Source organism: Oreochromis aureus, linkage group 22, assembly GCF_013358895.1.
Source record: "Oreochromis aureus strain Israel breed Guangdong linkage group 22, ZZ_aureus, whole genome shotgun sequence".
Classification (NCBI taxonomy): domain Eukaryota; kingdom Metazoa; phylum Chordata; class Actinopteri; order Cichliformes; family Cichlidae; genus Oreochromis; species Oreochromis aureus.
Genome location: NC_052962.1, coordinates 28,044,912 through 28,063,199, shown reverse-complemented (window position 1 = coordinate 28,063,199; position 18,288 = coordinate 28,044,912). Strand labels below are relative to the sequence as shown.

Sequence of the window (18,288 nt, the reverse complement as noted above, 5' to 3'; positions counted from 1 at the left end):
GTACAATATTTTGGTTGGGTGTTTTTGGTAAATGTTAACTACAATATAATACATCACAACAGAAATTGGTGCTTGTCAAAATAGTCCAGCTTTAATAATAAACAATAATTAATAATTAAAGATGTGTATATATAGTTATACACATGTAGATACTTATACGTGCATATATGTATAGATACACAGATGCGCTCCTTCCCCAAAAAACGTAAATAAATTTTTTTTAAATTGTTTTCTTTAATATATTTCCAACCCTAAAAGTGTTATATGACCCTATTTTTTTCAATTTTGCAACACTATCGATCTCAAATTGGTCACATTATTCAGATAATTAGATTATTTTTATTCATATTACATCAAAACTTTAATACTTAGCTTTACTATTTTAGCTTTTTATCCTTCATAGTTATGCGACAGGAAGGGTGTGTAAAGGTGTCAGTTTGGTGCTACTACCACAGTAGTACATTTGCAATAATTTCTCCGCATTTGTCTGATTGTGTTAGATAAGTACTGAGCGTTTTCTCTTTCCTTAAGCAGAATAAGTCTATTAGACTCAAGCCTGCTTCTACAAGTGTAACAGGAATTTTCCCCGTCTGTCATTTAGGCAAAGTGGATTTAAGTTGCTTATGTTCCCTGATGATTATTTCCTGGTAATCTGACTCAAAACTAAACGTAAGGAAGGTATTTTAATTATTAAAGCCTTTTAGGCGCACGTTGTGTGTACTTGTTGCCTAGAGACGGTCGCCATGGATAACAAAGCCCGGAAAAACCAGCTCAGTTCTGAGGTTCCAGAATTCCGGTGAGTAAGATTCGAAGTGACGAAACATTTCAGCTAAATTTAAACATTACAATATTTTTCAGATTTAGATCTAGAAATCATAAAGGGGGGCATCCAGATTCAGAAGGGGAAAACAATGAATATTCAAATGAGCTTGTCAATGTTGGTATTTTCGAACACTGAAGTACATTTAATGTACAAGTAGGCTAAAATATTAATGTAATATTTTAGCCTACTTGACTGTTTTTATCTTGTTGCATTTCCTGATTCCACTCTATTGCATTTAATGCTGTACTCGTTCATTAATAACTGGCACAGAGTAAGAAAAGAGTACGTCAGTTTTTGTATGAATCAATTAATTACAGATAAATCGGGGAGACAGCTGGTAGAACATTTTGGTGCATTTTTGATCATTTATTCATGCATGTACATAATAAAAAGTCATATGGCTTTCCTTTGAACTTGTTTCTATTTTTTTTGCATGTTTTCCCGCTTTAAATAATAATTATTTATTTCCTCATATTTTTAATCTAACATTTATTTATACAGGTAGTCCCACTGAGACTCAATGTCTCATTTACAAGAGAGACCTGTTTGAGAATAACAATAAAATTACGACCATAAAATAAATAACTGTACGTGGTGGTGCAGCATTTTGGACTCCAATAATTACTTAATTCCTAATATTTCACAAAGGTGTGTCATCTTGTTCTTTCGGCTGCTCCCTTTAGTGGTAGATCATCTGCGTCCATCTCATCAGCTCCTTCACTACACCCATGACTCTGTTTTCTTCCTCTTTTCCTCCCGCCTGCCCTGATTTCTTTTGATTTCACAATCCAAATTATTTATAATAATTAAATTAAAAATTTCCTTCTTGCATGCTTTCCCAGTTGCTAAGAGGTAATGTGACTTTGAAAGGAGTAGTTACACAGTGTGGTATCTGTTTATTTTCTTACTTTTATCACTGATGTTTTATTAATGTTTCTGTTTCTGGCAGCCCATTAAATCTCAAATCTGCATTTAGTGTTATTAAATACACAGGGATGGTTTGTTTGTAAGTGTGGTTTATTAACACAAAGCACACTTTCAAATATATATTGTAATAACATCTATCAGTTTACTTTGTCAGCATTTCATAATTATATTATTATTGCTAACGCTCCAGATGGGGCACTTATATAATTAATACACTATTGGGTTTATTGTGTGCAGTTTTGATAGAGTCATAAAAGTGTATCTAAAGTAGCTGATTAACTGCAATATATTCACTGACACAAAACAGAGTAACAAACAATGCAATATTTACCTTGGATCAAAGCAAATTACTATTGTGGTATTTAATAAAATGGAAACATTCAAAATAAAGAGCAGAACTTTGATGAGTTTTTGTGATCATTCAGATTTTTCAGGAGATATAATGCCAATATTTTGTAATTGTTAGGGTGCCTGGTGTACCCTGGTTAGGGTGCTCGAGGGCTTCTTGTAAACTTGTGTTTTGTCGTTTGTTTCTGTGTCGCGATCTACCGTCTACTATGCTGTGTGTTCTGCCTGTCAGCCCGGTTGGCTTTGTAGTTTTCAGTTTAGTTTTTGGTTTACAATAAATCTAAGTTTGAGTTTACCTTCCATCTCTGTGAGTCTGCACTTTGGGTCCTCCTTACCACCACTCCTGCCTGCACACAGCCTCCCCATGACAGTAATAAGGAACCATGAATGTATCTCAGTTTGTAATTGCTACTGATTACTGCACTTTTTTTCTGGTAGTACCTTTGCACTGGTAGTATATGTGTTGGTGTTTGATCTTCACAGAGACATAGAAAAAGATCCCCCACATTCACATGTACATGACAGATCTAGTGAATCTGGGCCTTGTTTCAGCAGAAATATGATGTCTTCACTAAATGCAAAGCCTGGCCTGCACCGCAGTGTGTCAGAGTGGACCAGCAACAATCAGCAGCTGTCTGTCACAGCTCAACATGAACGACATATTTCGAATGTCATCAGACAGGAAGGGAGGACACTACGCAACGAGACTAACTTTAAGGTGGGTTCTCGTTTTGTTGGCAGAGCTCAAAGGACACGGACCATCCAACAATTTCCTTTTTTTCTCCACACGTTAATCCACACTGTTAATAAAGCACCTTTTCTCCGTAGACACACTGGGATGAGACCGATACGTGTCGTAGGCTGAGTGACCGTGTTTGGGATGTTGCTCGGTGGAAGGAAGTGTTGGAAACTTGTGCTCAGAAAGTGGATGAAGAGATGGAGACTCTGACACTGGTGATTTATTCAGACTTTTTAAAAACAGAGTGAATCTGTAGACTGTATACGAAACATAGATATACGGTAGCTGATATACTTCTTTGTCTAAAAAGTCAAGCCAACGTTTCAGTGCCTTAAACCTGTTTTCTTTCTAATGACCAGCAGATGGTGACACCATCTGGATGTGAGAAATATCCTGACTTTTTATTTGGTTTAATAACTCAGTAAACATATTCCTAATATGTTTAAGGTCTCAGTCCCTGGTTTAAAATCTTGTTTAATACAGCCTGATTTGCATTTTGTAAATGATGCTCTCGTTTGGAGACAATAAATTGGGATGTGCAGAGCCTGGGTAGACTGTGCCCTATAGTGGAAATGTCAGCTTGCCTCTCGCTCATGATGTCTGATTTCAAAATCCAAGATGGCCCCAGTATGACTCAGAGGTGCCTTTTGTCCATTTTTTACATAAAGTGTGTGCTAGGTAGTTAAGGCTAGTTTCTTTTAATGTTCCTAAACATTTGTTAAACTTGTGTACATGTGTCATACTTAAAGAAACTTCTAGGTGTTTCTTCATCAAGTGCTCATAAAATCTTTGCCCCTTGGCTCTGAGATAACTTTCATTTATGTGGGCTTCACCTTGGTGTCAGTCCAAAGAGCACACCGAGCAAGCTTTGGCTGCCACTGCTGTTCCTCTGGAGGTCACCACTGAATGCCTGACACTGAGGGAGGGACGGCAAGGGCACGAGCTGGTCACGGACCCCGTGGACGAACAGCTGAAGAAAGAGGTGGAGCTGATTGAAAGAGTGCAGCAAGTTCTGCAGCAGCACACTAGCAGGGCCTTTGAGCAGCTATGGTAAGTTTCTGTTTTTCACTGCTGAAAAAAATGCACAGTGACTTTAGCCATCTTCTAAGCACCTCCCTTATTCCTGGTTGCTAAGCATTCTGCAGGAGGTGCGGCACCAGCTGACTGCTGATCTCCAGAACAAGATGGATGCCCTGGATATTGACATGTCCTGTCTGTCACTTACGATAAAATCGCCCCACATCTCCCTAAAGACCAACCCGACACGCATACCATCAGGGTAATCTTCAGATGAGGGTGTGCATGAAGTATGAAGTATGTAGATCATAAAATGCTAGTGTATAGCATAAATTATTATCATAATTAAAAGATTGGTTGAATATTACTCCTCATTTGCTAAACTGTGGAAATTCAATTTAGTTTTATTTACATAGAGCCAAATTACAGCAAGGTGTTAGAACTTTTCATAAAGCTTTTGTAATATATACTTTTTACATGAAATTTATATGCAATTTTTTTCTTTTACACAAAAAAACATAACTACTGAGTGTCACTGTAATATTGTGTACTTATGTGTTTTTGTGATGCTTGATTACTGCTGTCTATATAAACTGTATCATTCATTGCTGCTACTACTGTTATAACTGCTGTCTTTGGTGTAGTTCCTCCACCCCCCAGGAGTGGGTCCAGTTCAGCCAGCATAATGTGGCTCGTGCCCATGAGGCGATGCAGGTTTCCCAGCAAATAAGGGAGGATATGAACCTCACCCGAGCACAGGTAGGTGGGCTGCAACTAGTAGGAGGTCTTGAATATTACTTACTATGCGACCAAGTACTATTCAAGTATTTTATTTAATGAAAAAAATTAAAAATGATAACCACCTAATCACTTTAATGCTCATTAAGCCGTGCACAAATATTGATGCAACCCTCTCTCTGTGCTCAGTCTGTGTTCTCCAGATTTGACAAATGTTTATTTAATGATTAAAAGCTTTTCACCCACACATCGCAGATCCATGTTTAAAAGCTTAAATTAAAGAGGAGATATGTAGTTACCACATTTATTGATCTTTGTAAAAACGTAGCTAATTAAATTTGGAATGCTGCTCTTTTTGTTTTTGTTTTCTTTTTTAAGAAGAATATTTGATTTAAAATTGTTATTGGGATATATTCAAAGTTAAAACTCATAGTGAACGTTTTTTATGCTTTTAAAATGTCCTTTCATCACAAAGATGCGCTGTGTGTATTAAATGCGTGTATTACATTTTTTTTGTTTGTTGAAAAAACTTCTGATGTCACATTTAACTTATAAATCATTGATATTCTAGGCAGTTTTAATCTATAGGATAAAGGTTTTACTTAAATGTTAATAAGAAAATTGTTTCACATGTCGGTGTTTAAACACCTGGAGGCGCTGCAGAGGGTTAAAGGATTTCTTTAATTTGTGTTTTAGTTTTATTTTTTATATTGTGCGCTAATCTTGCTTAGAGTAGGTGGGGCTTATTTGCTGTTCATTTCTTTCTTTCTTTTTATTTCGTAGCTGCAGAATGAGTTGGAGACTCAACGCAGAGCTACAGATTTTGCTCTCCGCAAACGTAATCACCACGAAGAGCAGGCCCGACATGAGCTGGAGTGGCAAATAAAAACTGTAAGATCTTATAAATAATAGCTGTTTGTAGCAGGGGGAGGGAGTATAGTTTGTCATCGCATGTTCCCACTGCCTGTACGTCCGTCTGTAGACTGAGGGGGAAATGGCAGAAATGGAAAGTGACATCCACGGGCTGGATGCAGATCTGCAGGCAAAGACAGCCAACCTGAAGCTGGCTCACACCAGACTGGAGACCAGGACCAACAGGCCTAACATGGACCTGTGCAGAGATGAGGTATATATCAGGTATATAGCAGCAGACGTGTCACTGATTGCATTAAAAGCCTTTTCTCCTTTTTTCGTGATGGTTTGCAGGTGCAGCACGGCCTCGTTAATGAAGTCCAGCAACTGGAGGCCACGATCGCGGCTCTGAAGCAGAAGCTCTCTGAAGCTCAGTGAGTCTTCATTTTTATTTGTGTGGCCAAACTAAGTAGTAGTAACAATAATAATAATATATATGTATTGTATATATTACACACAACATAATGTACTCTCAACCCTGTTTGGGAGTGTTGGAGCATCAGGGTAAGAAGAGAGGTGGATGAAGTGATGCACTCATCAAGCCTGGTGACTACTGCATAACCCTGTAAAGGAAGTGTTATGACTGGAGGTTGCTTCAGTTCAGCAGATTGTAACTGAATAACGTTAAATGCCCGAAAAATTAGGTCAGCTTACTATCCGAGTGTACTGAATGAGCAACTTTTTCCACCAATTTCTTCCCTGATGGCACGGGTAAATTCCAAGATGACAATGTCCAGACCTTGAGAATCAAAGGGATGTGCTTGAGACAGAAGGGTCCGACTCTTCCATCACCAATATGAGACCTTATTGAAATCATACTATGTGTGGCATCATCACATCTCAAGTTTGTCCAGTGAAATAAATATTAGGTCCAATTATAGAATATGTGGCTTTTTATTAGAATGGGAAGTGTATAAACAATCTAATGGAAGAGAAACAGACAAGTTATAGAGTTATCGCTGAAATAACATAGGACTATAAATAATATATCTGTCACTCTTACAATCTTGAATATAAAGAGAAATGCATTTATGGGTTTGTGATGTTTTAAAGTAATGATAAACCATAAAACCAAATTCAGAAGAACTTCTCGAGCATGCATGCCGCCGGAGCTGATATTCATCTCTGCTTGCTCCTGTAATCCTCTCTCAGGCAGTCTCTGCAGAACATGAAGCTGCATCACTCCCGCATGCTGCAGGATCTTTCCAGAAAACAGGAAGCTCTGTCTCTGGAACAACGAAGCATGAACACCCGCGCTCGCCTCACATCAACCTCCAGCACCGACAATAAAAACGCGGCGCTCGTGGTCCCGCTGGCAAACTCCAGTGGGAGGAGCAACCTGAAGCTGCTGGCTCAGTGAGAAGATGGTCTGAATGTTTTTGAGGGAAAAAAATCTAATAGTTATTTTAAGTTTAATTTGTTTAACCCTGCGGGCATAAACAAGCAATGGATACACAAAAATCTACCCACACTATAAGTTTAATTTAAAGTATGGGCACAGTTCGCTTCACAAAGTAGTCCCGAAGAAAAAAAAACAAACTTACTCCAGCTGGAACTTTTCTCCTCTTTTAAAATTATTCTCCTGACCTCCTGTTTGTGTGGTTAATTTGCATTTTTGTGTATCATAATCCAGCTAGAAATGATTGAATTATCATCTCTAAGTTGTGGATTAAACAGTCTTTTGAGTAAAATAAAGATTCACCCTTCAAACTATATCATCATCATATAATTATCCAAAATTCACACGTGAAATTGCACGTGTTCATGCCTGTTCGGTTCTTTTATGCTTTAATGGCTTTGTTTAGTTTTGCCACACTGTTTGATCAACTGACGCTGCTGGCAGCTTAAAAGCTGCAATAATGAGGGGAACTTTGACTCTGATAAAATAACCTGGTAAACAGCCTGCCTAAAATAATAAACCTCACCCGGCGCTGTAGTAAAGTCTTCAGATGGATGTGTTTGTGTCATTCACTGCCTTTTTATGAGTCACTAGATGATCTCGGGTGAGCTGTTTTTAACAGATGTTCGGCGAGTAAGATCTGCTCAGATAAGAACAGAAGTTGTCTGAAAATAACACAAAAAATCCAAAACCCTCCCATGTGAGACAAAAAGAAGATACTTTCCAGGACATGATTACTGCACCAGGTGCAAATTACACAGCAATAGTTTTTTCTGTGAAAGAAAGGTTCATTTTAAACACAGATAAACTCTTTACTGGTTAACTTTTCAGTGCTTAACTCTCCATTTTTGCTCAGCTGTGTTAAATTTCCCATTTCTTAAGTAGACATGATCATTGATGCCCCTGTTTTCCCAATAATTGGAACCATTTTTAACTGTTCTTTCCAGGAAACATCTCAGAAAAACATCAGAGCGTAACTGAAGTATTTTAAATTTGTCAAGCAGTTAATTTTGGCAAATCACACAACTACAACACAGTGAGCACTAGACTAGGTAATGGTGCTGCATTAATATCAATAACAGAAATGGAAGCGCTACCGGAGAAAATGACGCAAGACAGTGCAAACAGAAACGGCCTGAAAGGAAAAACAAAATCAGACTGGTAAATAAAAGCTTTGCTACTGTCACGTTCATTTATCTTCAAATATCCGAAGACTGGACGCTGTAGACGTTTGTTTTAAAGACTGGATCAATAGACTGATCAAACACCTAATAGCTGTGTTTCGAATGGCGGCAGCTCCATTCTTGGAAAAAAAAAATCTGTCGGGTGGATTTTCTGCTCCATTTTCTTCACCAGCAGCCTCCCGCATGACACACCCACCTCGCCTAACACACTTTCCCACATGCGCACACAGAACACCCACAATAAGGAAAACACCGTCCACCATAAAACTGTTCGAAGTGCCTTCGTGTCACAAACAAATCACCATTTCCCAAAGCCCAACCCATCCTCTGCTCGCACTAACCATCAGTTTTCAGCACATTTATGACTTTACTGCCTGGCCCTCCAGTTCATTTAGACAGCCTTGAATTGAAGAGGATGGGCATGTGCTTCCTGACAGGTTGAATTATTCTGAACCATTTCACTTAAGGGCCCAGATGCTAACTGTCTGTTGTCCTTCACTGAGAAGGCAATTAAGGTGGCCTGGTGCCGGCTAAATGCCCCCCAGCTTCTGCATGGGTGAGTACGTCTTCTTATCTGCGTCTGTCATGATGTCGTATGGACCTCGCCCCCTGTCTGCCCATACACATCCTCCCATTTGTGGCCACCACCTCTTTTTTTTTTTTTTTTTTTTGGCATCACCTGTCTCTGTGCCTCAGACCTGCTTGTGCACATGATGGCGAGAGAAACCCGGCTCTTCTGCAGCTACTTTACCGCCTCGGAAAACATTCCAAACGGAGACTTTGCTGTTTTAAAGATGTGGTAGATAAGCGGAGAGGACAAAAGGTCAGCAGTGTATATATTTCCAGGCAAGACTTTTCTTCAACCTTCAAACTATGTCATGGTAAACTGGAGGCGGTGCTACCAGTTTAGTGAACTCATCTGTAGAGATGCAGCTGGCTGTCAAGGACTGCATTGCTCTCCTCATCTACATCTTGACCTTTCTGCTCGGCCTTCCCGCCAACCTGCTCGTCTTCTTTGTGTACATGCGCAAGGCTCGTAAACATGGTGCCACACCCAACGTGGTCTACGCCCTCAACTTGTGTCTGGCCAACTTGGGGCTGTTAGTCTGGCTGCCTGTCAAGACTCTGGAGACTTTGCTTCAGGACTGGAGGCTGCCTGCTCCTGTGTGTCTTGTCTACAACTTCTTCCTCTTCTCGTCCCTGTATGGCAGCTGTCTGTTCATCACTGCTGTAACAGCGGGCCGTTACTTCAGCATAGCATTCCCGATCACCTACAAGAGATGGCGCTGTGCTCGTAACTCCTGCATCATCAGCGCTGTCTTGTGGCTGTTGGTGGTGCTACACCTCAGCCCCGGCGTGGTGGTCGGAGAAGGGGGTTTTTTTGTTTCCACAGGTAATAACTCCTCAGTATGCTATGAAGATTTTAGTGCGTCTCAGCTGGCCGTGCTGCTGCCACTCCGCCTGGAGATGGCCATCGCCCTGTTTCTTTTGCCTCTGATTGTGTCAACTTTTTGCACGATGCGCTGCGTCACGCTGGTGTGGCGCTCAAAATTGTCCCCCATGGGAAAAAAGAGAGTGCTGGCTGTTGCGCTGTCCACGCTTGCTGTGTTTGTGGTTTGCTACGCACCCTACAACGCCTCACACGTCGTGGGGTTTGTGATGGGGGAGAACGTGAAGTGGAGGACGTACGCTATGCTGACGAGCACCTGTAACGTATTCCTGGACCCTGTGGTCATGCTGATGCTATCTCCAGTCATGTCAAGAGGCATCTTGGGAAGAATCTGTGGACGGCAAAGGCAGTTCAGCCACAGGGGGGGTTCTCGGTACCAGTGTAAAGCCATCAGTTAAGCTTCAAAAGTTAGACCACCAACTGTCCCATCTGAGGGGAGCAAACCTGGGGCTTAGATGACCTGAGAGTGTCACAAACATTTGGTCTGATATGACCACCCTTCATGTACCAGTAACCTCTGCAAACAGACCCAGTAAACCTCCTCCACACTGACTGTCCAGCTACATGAAGTCTGTTAATTCAGAGCTGACTGACTTCTTTAAAGCTTTGTGTCGTCAGGCGTTAATGACCTGTTTGAATACAGCTGTGAGGTACTGCTGTGTCACATGTAATGTTTTGCTGATCCCGGTTTTGGATTAAAATGACGTATGGATAGTATGTGAAATCATTGTTTTTGACCAGGCACACTGTGCATGTTTAAACATTTTATTTCGAATTTCATGAGGAATGTTTATCGGCTGATTTTAAATGGCTCCATCTGGTGTCTCAAGCTGTAAAAGCTCACTTTAAAATGTGTCATGTTTTGGAAAGTGTTCAGCATTAAAAGACATTTCTCACAGGTGAAGCTAATCACAACACAGCTGCCTTTATTTTCAGTGGCAGAATTGTGTTTTTAGTGTCAGGGTTACAATTAGATTATGGTTAGGTTTAGTCTAAGGGTCAAGGTTAGGGTAAATGGCTGGGGAAAGCATTATGTTAAAAACATGTCCTCACTAAGATATGAAAATGAGTGTGTGTGTGGCGTGTGTGATGTGTGTTCTGTGTATGTGTGTGTGTGTGTGTGTGTTTTAAACTGCTTTTTAATAAACTAAATAAACTTTAATTATCAAAAATATGATGTCTGAAATTAATTAAATTTAAATGAACATCATAAATTTTTTGTTTGTGCATAAATTGATCAGATCCTGAAAAGTTGAGTCTCTTGACTAATAAAGCAGTGCGTTTACAAATGTGTTGTGTGGTTTGTCTTTTCAGAAAATTAAAAATAATAAATCTGACTTGTGATCAATCATGGGTGACTTTAATGCAAAGTTGGAGATGAGAGGTAAGTCTTGGATCAAGAAATAAAAGCGGTCAGCATCTTATTGGACAGATAAAGCGAAATCACTATATCATTGGAAATAGATGACATTGCCTTCAGAGGAAGGTTCAGGGACTCAGTGAAAGCTTGTAAAGTGTATCCAGGGGCAGACTTGTAGTGATCGCAGTCCATTTCGCTTTAAGAAAACAAAGAGAGTCCTAGATGCCTACAATACACCTGTCCTCATGTAAGCATGGATATTAAACAAGAAACCTATGGACACCATCAGTACAGCAGAGATGTGAGTCATCGTGCAATGACAGACTGACTAATGAAGAGGTCTTAAAAAGAGCAAAACAACTTTGTAAAAATATACTGATTGAATAAAGATTCCCATTATAATAGATATGTTTCATCACAGGACACATATCCTTCTAATGGGATAACTATACTCCTCACAGCATAACAGTGTTAGGGTCAGAAGTTCAAGTTTTCTCTTTAGTTTGTCACCTTTGTGAGACCCTGTGTCCTCATCCTGAACCTTATACTTCCTTCTGGTCAATAAAGTGTGTTATACTTTGGTGACTTTATTGTCTGATGCTGTAAAATAAACCCGTTGTCTTCATATGAGGACATTAAAAATTACTAATGTCATTAACGTTCAAAAAAGATGCTTAGAGTTCACGCCAGTCAGGTAACACTAATCCCAAATAGCTAGTAGAAATTAAAAATCCTTCCCAAACAATAGCTTGGGTCTCAGGAAACACCTGTTTTGTTATAGCATGCTAAAAAAACAAAGACTGTTTAAGTAAATACACTACACACATATGATAATATGGAAAGATATACAGTTATAAATCATGCTGTACTTTTGTGAAATAAATAAAAAATAATAAATTAACAGACTTCCAACCAATATGTATTAAGTAAAATAAATAAATACAAACAATGCAAAGTAAAAATAAAAACATTAACACATACAAACTAAAAACACAATAAAAACACACACGTGTTGATAAGCTTCTGTGTTCCTCCTGGATAACCTGCATGCAAAGATTTGAGTGGAAAATTTCCAAATAAATACTCGGACTCTTGGCTCGTGTTCAGCGCTACTGTATACGAGCCACCGCATGATAAACACATCTGGTCTTAATGTGCCTATAATGTTCAGCTTCCACTCATGCACATCAGACTGGGGTCATCTGACGCCGTCCTGCACACAAATCCTTGTTGTTTAGAGATTTGATGTGCTCTGAGGTGATATAAAAAGAGAGGCTGGTGGGAGGGGTTGAGACACAAACACACCCGGTGTTAGAGCACAGCGGAGCTGAAGGACTAAGTGGGCAGCAGACTGATCGCATCACGTCAGGTAAACCGACCCATCTCTGTCTTTATCATGTTTATTTAATCCCTATTATTGAGTTCTTGGTACCTTAGATGACATCGAAAATGACTCAAAGTCATACTTTCAGGTAAATCTGGATATGAATAGAAAAGTGAGGATTTAGAAACATTTTAAAAAGTGTAACCAGCTTGCAGCTTCATGTATTATATGCATTTTATATTTTTGTTTTTAACTTTCCAGAAGTTATAAGTGAAATGCAATCAGGAATGTGACAAACATGCGACTGACAAGCTTCATGTTAGGCAACAGAAACAAGACAAGGCTCTTCATATTTTTAGAGTTTGTGCTTTAAAAAGTCAGCGAAACTAAGATGTATAAAATGCATTAACCTTGTAAAAAAAGCTACGTGGTCAGCACACAGCTGTCTTACTCAAATTACTCTAAATATGGTGAGCTTAGCAAACTTTTTTTCTGAGGGAATTCTTCTTATTTTTTTTAAAATTTGAGCTTTTATATTATCTATATATTTTTAATAAACCCACCTTATTATATTTCAACTTGCAAGCAGAGCTGGTTCTGCTACTCTCCTGGTGTTAAACGTGGCCCACTGGCCAAAACTGGCCCACCTCACTGGATTGCTGAAAAATAATTAATTAACTCCAACGTTATCAGATCAGATCGAAATTTGTTGTATCCCAAGTTGCTTCATTAAGAATTAAATTCCATCTTTATTACTGGAGTCTGTACATGTTTTTTAATGTACATGTGATTGTCACAGCCCCCACAGTTAATCCCTGTTCTCTGTTTGGTTTGTAGTTTTATTGATGGTTCAGGGTTTGCTTATCATTTATTCCTGAGCATTATGGGTCTTCAGTGTGTTTGTGGACTCATTATACCTCTCTATGTTACCTCTTCTGTTACGTTCATGCATGTTATATGTTTGTCCTTATTTCAGTGCAGCTGTTATTGATTCCCTGCTTTGTTTTGATAGTGATTTATCTCTTGTGCCCCTTCTTCCTGCATGATTACCCTGAAATATATCTCATGTTTCCAATCATCTGATTAGCAGTTTGTGTATAAATAGTTCTCCCCCATCCTTTGCAGAGTTGTCTGCTGTTCTTCTGTGTATGAGTTCTTGTGTGGATTTTATTTGTCTTGCTTTTAAACTTCTATTTGGACTCTACAATTTTGTTTATTGGACTTTTAAATGGCTAGCTTTTGTTTACTGGAACTGCTCCTCTTTGTTTTTGGGTCCTCTCACTAAATCCCCTGTGAGAGTAATGACAATAGACTAAATCTGGAAAATCAGACCTTGTTGAAATAGTGCTGTTTTATCTTAATAGTGTATTTTGTAAATGGATGGTTCAGTAAATTTTTGCTTGCTTTTACTTGTCACAAAAGCAGCTGGGATAACAGTTGTGAGTTTAGACAGTTGTCGTGTTATAAAAAGAAAATATACGGATGTACAAAATTTGGAGTCATCACTCTATCGCGCCTGTTTCAACTGATTTATAGTCCAGTTCTTGTGTAATTTGGCACACCTCTGCCTTTTCCCTCCTTTAAGAATGGCAGCCTAAGACCTGAGACCATTTCTGATGAGGCTTGGCAAACAGTAAATGGGTCACCGCTCCCTAGCGAAACAATTAAAAACTGTTGTTTTGCTAAGTTGTCTGTGTAAACACAACACTGGTTCATCTCTCTTGAGTTTGGTGCCTTCTTCTGCTTGATTGACTCATAGGTCAGTGTTAAAAGAAAATGAGAACAAAACACAAATAAACTAAACACTCCTCTGAAAATGGTTCGGTACAAGGACTGGACTGAAAGATAAAACTTTGAAAGATAAAACTTGAAGAAAACTTGAAGAAATCAGGGATGGCTCAAAAAGAATCACTTTTCCGGCCACTTTTTTTTTAAAATTTTGACTTGGATTTCAAAATTAGGTATCTTATAGTTTAATGCACTTACAGACCTTTTTGTGGGATCCAACAACGAAAAAATGTTGATATAAAAAAACAAAATAAAATTGGCTTTTTTTAAGCGTAAATTCTCTCCTCTGGTCACAGCAGAGCAGAGAGAGAGGAAACAATCTTCCTCCTCTCTTTGTTAGTGCCTTGGCCTTTTACACGAAAAGTTCTGATTAATCATTTCCTCCCACGCTGCGCTGAGCTTCTCAGCGGTTGCTGGGAGATGATATTTGGAGAATGGTGAGAACGAAAGGTTCAGAAGTTTATTAAATTTCCGCTGGCGAAGGAGAGACAGTAGGCGCAGAAGGATGACGATATTAGGGGCAGTCTTGTGATCTGATCAAACAGTCTGTTTCCAAGAGGTGAAGAGAGCTGCAGCACTACAGAGCACTCTGTCATGGAGAGGCTGGATTTCAAAGCCTGAGTCAGGTGAGTTTATCTCCAGTTAACTTCGAACAGGGCATATTTCACTTCTGGATGTCTTTATATGCAGATATTTTGTCCCACTTTCTGCATTTCTTTGACAGTAAGATGTTGCAGGTAAATCTGAGTCAAATGGACTCAGATGTTTGTTACTTTTTAACAATCAGCTTTAAAAGTATGTGTGTTTAGAAAGCTTGGGGAGTTTCTGATTGCAAAGAAGAATAAAAAGTATTTTATTCCTCTGCAGCAGAGAGCTCACCAGTTGCTCCAGTTTTCTTAATTTTTTTGTTTCCCAGAAAAAAACTTTGACACTTCATACACCACACTAATTCTGAAGTACTACTTTCAAATATAAAAAAAGCATATAAATTTGTGTGTGTCTTTAAAAGGTTTACTACATGGTAAGGTAGCAATCAGCTGATGTGTTAGGATGCTGAAAAAGAACTAACAAGAAATAACCGACTGTTTATTTTTTCTTTTCTTTTTAAAAACATGACTATTTGTAAATGTTTGAATCTGATGTCAAAGAGCGTGTGAAGCTTTAGAGAAGATAATGTGTTGTTGTGACCACTGCTTGCTTTGTTCTGTGTTTAAAGTCAAAGTTCAGTGCCTTTACCTGGTAGTGGCAAAGAAAGAACAGGCTGATGACTTTCTGAAAAACTTTCTTTTTTTGTGTATTTTTTAAACATTTTAGCTTAAAAAAAAACAAGCAAACAAATGAAAAAGACAAGAACTTGACTTGTTTCCTTTACAAACAACAAAATTGACTTATTAATATTAATGCATGGAGTTATATAAACATTCACATCTCTATGGCAGATGAAATATATTAGCTGTTTTTCTATTAAGCTTTATGCCTTTCTTTCTTTCTGATGTAAAGTTAAGAAAAATGTGAGCATGAGCTGTTTTTGATTCTTTGGCATTGGCGCTACTTGATCATAACCTTCTTTCTTCCTCCCTGCAGTGTCTCTGAGAGTGCGTCTCTAAGAAGCCACCATGGCATACACTCTGCTGCTTTCTGTCTACATTATCACCTTCCTCATGGGAGTTCCTGCCAACATCCTGGCATTTGGTACCTTCTGCCGCAAGGTGTATCGCAAGCCAACCCCGATAGACATCCTCCTCCTCAACCTGACCATCTCAGACCTGATTTTCCTGGCTTTGCTGCCTTTTAAAATGAAGGAGGCCTTTGATGACATGGAGTGGTTGGTGCCCTACTCCCTCTGTCCCTTAACTGGTTTTCTCTTCTATGTTACCATCTACAACAGCACCCTGCTGCTCACCGCCGTGAGTGTGGAGCGTTACCTAGGGGTCGCCCACCCCATCAGGCATTCCCTCAATCGGCGGCCTCGTTATGCTTTGTTGGCCTGCGTCATGTTCTGGTTGCTAACGTCTCTGAACCTCATCGTCGTCTACATCATGCCTTACCTCCAGTGGAGAGACACCAATGGCAGCACTCCCGCCACACCTCCACCTAACTGCTACCTAAATTTCTCCGATAAAGAGCTTGCAATCCTGCTGCCGTTCCGCCTCGAGCTCTTCCTCGTCCTCTTCTGCATCCCCTTCATCATCTGCTGCTTCTGCTATGTCAACCTAATCCTTATCCTGTCCCGTCTCCCAAATATCAGCAGGCGGCGGAGGCTGCGATGCATTGGTCTGGCTCTTGGCACACTGATCGTATTCTGCGTCTGTTTTGGTCCTTACAACATCTCCCATGTGGTGGGCTTTGTCAATAAGGAGAATCAGGAGTGGAGGACTGTGGCGTTGCTTTCCAGCACCTTAAATGCCTGCCTGGATCCATTTATCTTCTACTTGTCCTCGTCAGCTGTTAGAAGCATGTTAAAGCACTGCTTCAGGAACATCACAGCAAAGCTGCACATCCTGCGGTGTGAAGGTACTCATCACCGTCCTCAACAGAAACCAGAAACCGAAAAATACAAGAAAGCAGAACCTTCTTGAAAGTTCTAGAGAAATTGTGAATGTATTTATTTTATACAAAAGATATGGACAAAATGAAAAGCCAGGAAATGTTGTTCCACTGTGTGACTTTGAGTCAGTTGCTGTCAGTGGTTTAATTTATTTAAGGTAAAATATTTAAAGCTGAGTTTGAGTGATATGAATTAATTTCTGTATTGTAATGTGTGTTAACTGTGTTACTGTTGATTTTATCAACTGATGTCATAAATAACCATAGTATTTTGTTACCAACTTAAATAGGACTTTAAATAAGAGCTAAAGAAAAATCTGGTTTAGATTAGTTTTATCTCCTGAAAATAAGGTAATTATTATTTTTTCCCCTGAATCAGGTCTTATTATGATTAAGATCTGAGAACACGAAAACAAATAGATATAAACACAGTCTGCAAACCAAACTAGTAGAACTACACAACCAAAGAAATAAACTATGAAAACAGTCAAACTCTGATAAATGTTTCAAAACTCTCCAAAGGAGGATAATGTATTTTAAATGAAGTTTTATCCACCTAAAAAAAGACAAAAGTTATAGCTATGCTTAAAAAGTAATATTGAAAGTGTATCAATTCCTGATGTGGATCAAATGGTATCATGCACAAAAAGGTTCATGCTGAAAAATTGAGTAGGAGTAATAACTGTTACTAGAACAGTGCAAAAATAAGTGAGCCAAGGACAGAACCCTGTGGAACCCCATTTTGGATTGGTTGAGATATGTGGACCAGCTTTTGAAGATTAACTCTGAGTTATTATTTATCTGATGAAAAAGAGCACTTCTTTGTTACACTTTGAATACAGTAAGAACTAAAAAGGTTTTTTGTTTTTTTAGTTATTTGCTCAGGTGGAATGATAATATATGTATGGAGGTCTAGACTGTTATAAAGCTAAAGCTTATTATCTTTTTGTTCATCTTTACTCAGAGGCTAGAGGTGCACTGTCCGTCTGTCTTTTGGCTATAAATGTAACAGGAAACAGACCCTTCAGAGCACCTGCTGTATACACGGTGCTGTACTCATGTCACTCAGAGTTCAACAAGGACACTGTTTAATTAAAGATAATTGCTTTATCCCTATAAAACACTTAAAAAAAACCCCATGTTAGACCATATAGGCAGGAAGCGGAGAGACTGTACATTGCTGAGCTAATATGAAATTATGAGCACAGACAGCCTGGAAGTGTAAACACAGAGATTAAACATGGATGTAGTGACACAGTTATAAAGTGTGTGTCCTTGTGCTTTGTAGAGACTTAAGACAGGTAACTGATAACTGACTTCAGGCCATTTCCTGTCAGTAACAATGAACGCTGCACTCTTGCGCAGGTGCAGAGATGTACACACCTCATAGCCCTTTATCGTGTCCAGGTGTACACTGCACTCAGTGTGCACAAACACAGTTTATTTGGAGCTGTCAGGCTGAATGCTGGAAGCAGGTGTGTTTGAGTACTACTTACATGGTTTTTGGATGGATGTAGAAATACCTTAAATACAAATAATGCACTGTAAAATACTAACGTGTTTAAAAGTAAAATGGAAATAAATTTTAAAAACATTTGCTCTGGACTGCTTTTATTACTACTTAATTACTTACGTAGTAAGATACTACTGCATACCAAGAGCTAATGGAATTTATTTTACAGCAGCATATAGCAGGGTTTTTGGATATCACATTAATAATATAGTATTTGTA

At 39.0% G+C, this 18,288-nt stretch overlaps 3 protein-coding genes across 4 annotated transcripts; all 3 read left to right on the top strand.

Moving 5' to 3' along the window:
* Positions 1–68: 68 nt before the first annotated feature.
* On the top strand, positions 69–7,446 carry tekt2 (tektin 2 (testicular)). 2 transcript variants are annotated; one of them, XM_031733301.2, is made up of 10 exons: positions 69–796; positions 2,654–2,816; positions 2,927–3,052; positions 3,682–3,887; positions 3,973–4,116; positions 4,499–4,613; positions 5,376–5,483; positions 5,575–5,718; positions 5,799–5,878; positions 6,657–7,446. In XM_031733301.2, the coding sequence occupies exons 1-10, from the start codon at positions 744–746 to the stop codon at positions 6,862–6,864; spliced, it is 1,347 nt and encodes a 448-aa protein (XP_031589161.2). In that variant the 5' UTR covers positions 69–743; the 3' UTR covers positions 6,865–7,446. The 2 variants fall into 2 exon arrangements, with proteins under 2 accessions (XP_031589161.2, XP_039461515.1); XM_039605581.1 differs by having other exon boundaries at positions 2,651–2,816.
* A 190-nt stretch (positions 7,447–7,636) lies between these two features.
* Positions 7,637–10,806, top strand: LOC116315533 (free fatty acid receptor 3). The gene has a single exon (XM_039605582.1). It carries the CDS (start codon positions 9,015–9,017, stop codon positions 9,933–9,935), a length of 921 nt encoding a protein of 306 aa, XP_039461516.1. The 5' UTR covers positions 7,637–9,014; the 3' UTR covers positions 9,936–10,806.
* A 1,411-nt stretch (positions 10,807–12,217) lies between these two features.
* LOC116315541 (free fatty acid receptor 3-like) lies at positions 12,218–18,021 on the top strand. Its single transcript, XM_039606083.1, has 2 exons — positions 12,218–12,266; positions 15,594–18,021. Exon 2 carries the CDS (start codon positions 15,626–15,628, stop codon positions 16,586–16,588), a length of 963 nt encoding a protein of 320 aa, XP_039462017.1. The 5' UTR covers positions 12,218–12,266; positions 15,594–15,625; the 3' UTR covers positions 16,589–18,021.
* The last annotated feature ends 267 nt before the right edge of the window (positions 18,022–18,288 follow it).

Excerpts from the sequence above, each read along its gene's own strand:
- tekt2 (XM_039605581.1), top strand. The coding sequence starts at position 744 with ATGGATAACAAAGCCCGGAAAAACCAGCTCAGTTCTGAGGTTCCAGAA. Across the intron at positions 2,817-2,926 it reads GCAACGAGACTAACTTTAAG|ACACACTGGGATGAGACCGA; the intron begins GTGGGTTCTCGT and ends TTTTCTCCGTAG. Across the intron at positions 4,614-5,375 it reads TGAACCTCACCCGAGCACAG|CTGCAGAATGAGTTGGAGAC; the intron begins GTAGGTGGGCTG and ends TTTATTTCGTAG.
- LOC116315533 (XM_039605582.1), top strand. The coding sequence starts at position 9,015 with ATGCAGCTGGCTGTCAAGGACTGCATTGCTCTCCTCATCTACATCTTG.
- LOC116315541 (XM_039606083.1), top strand. The coding sequence starts at position 15,626 with ATGGCATACACTCTGCTGCTTTCTGTCTACATTATCACCTTCCTCATG.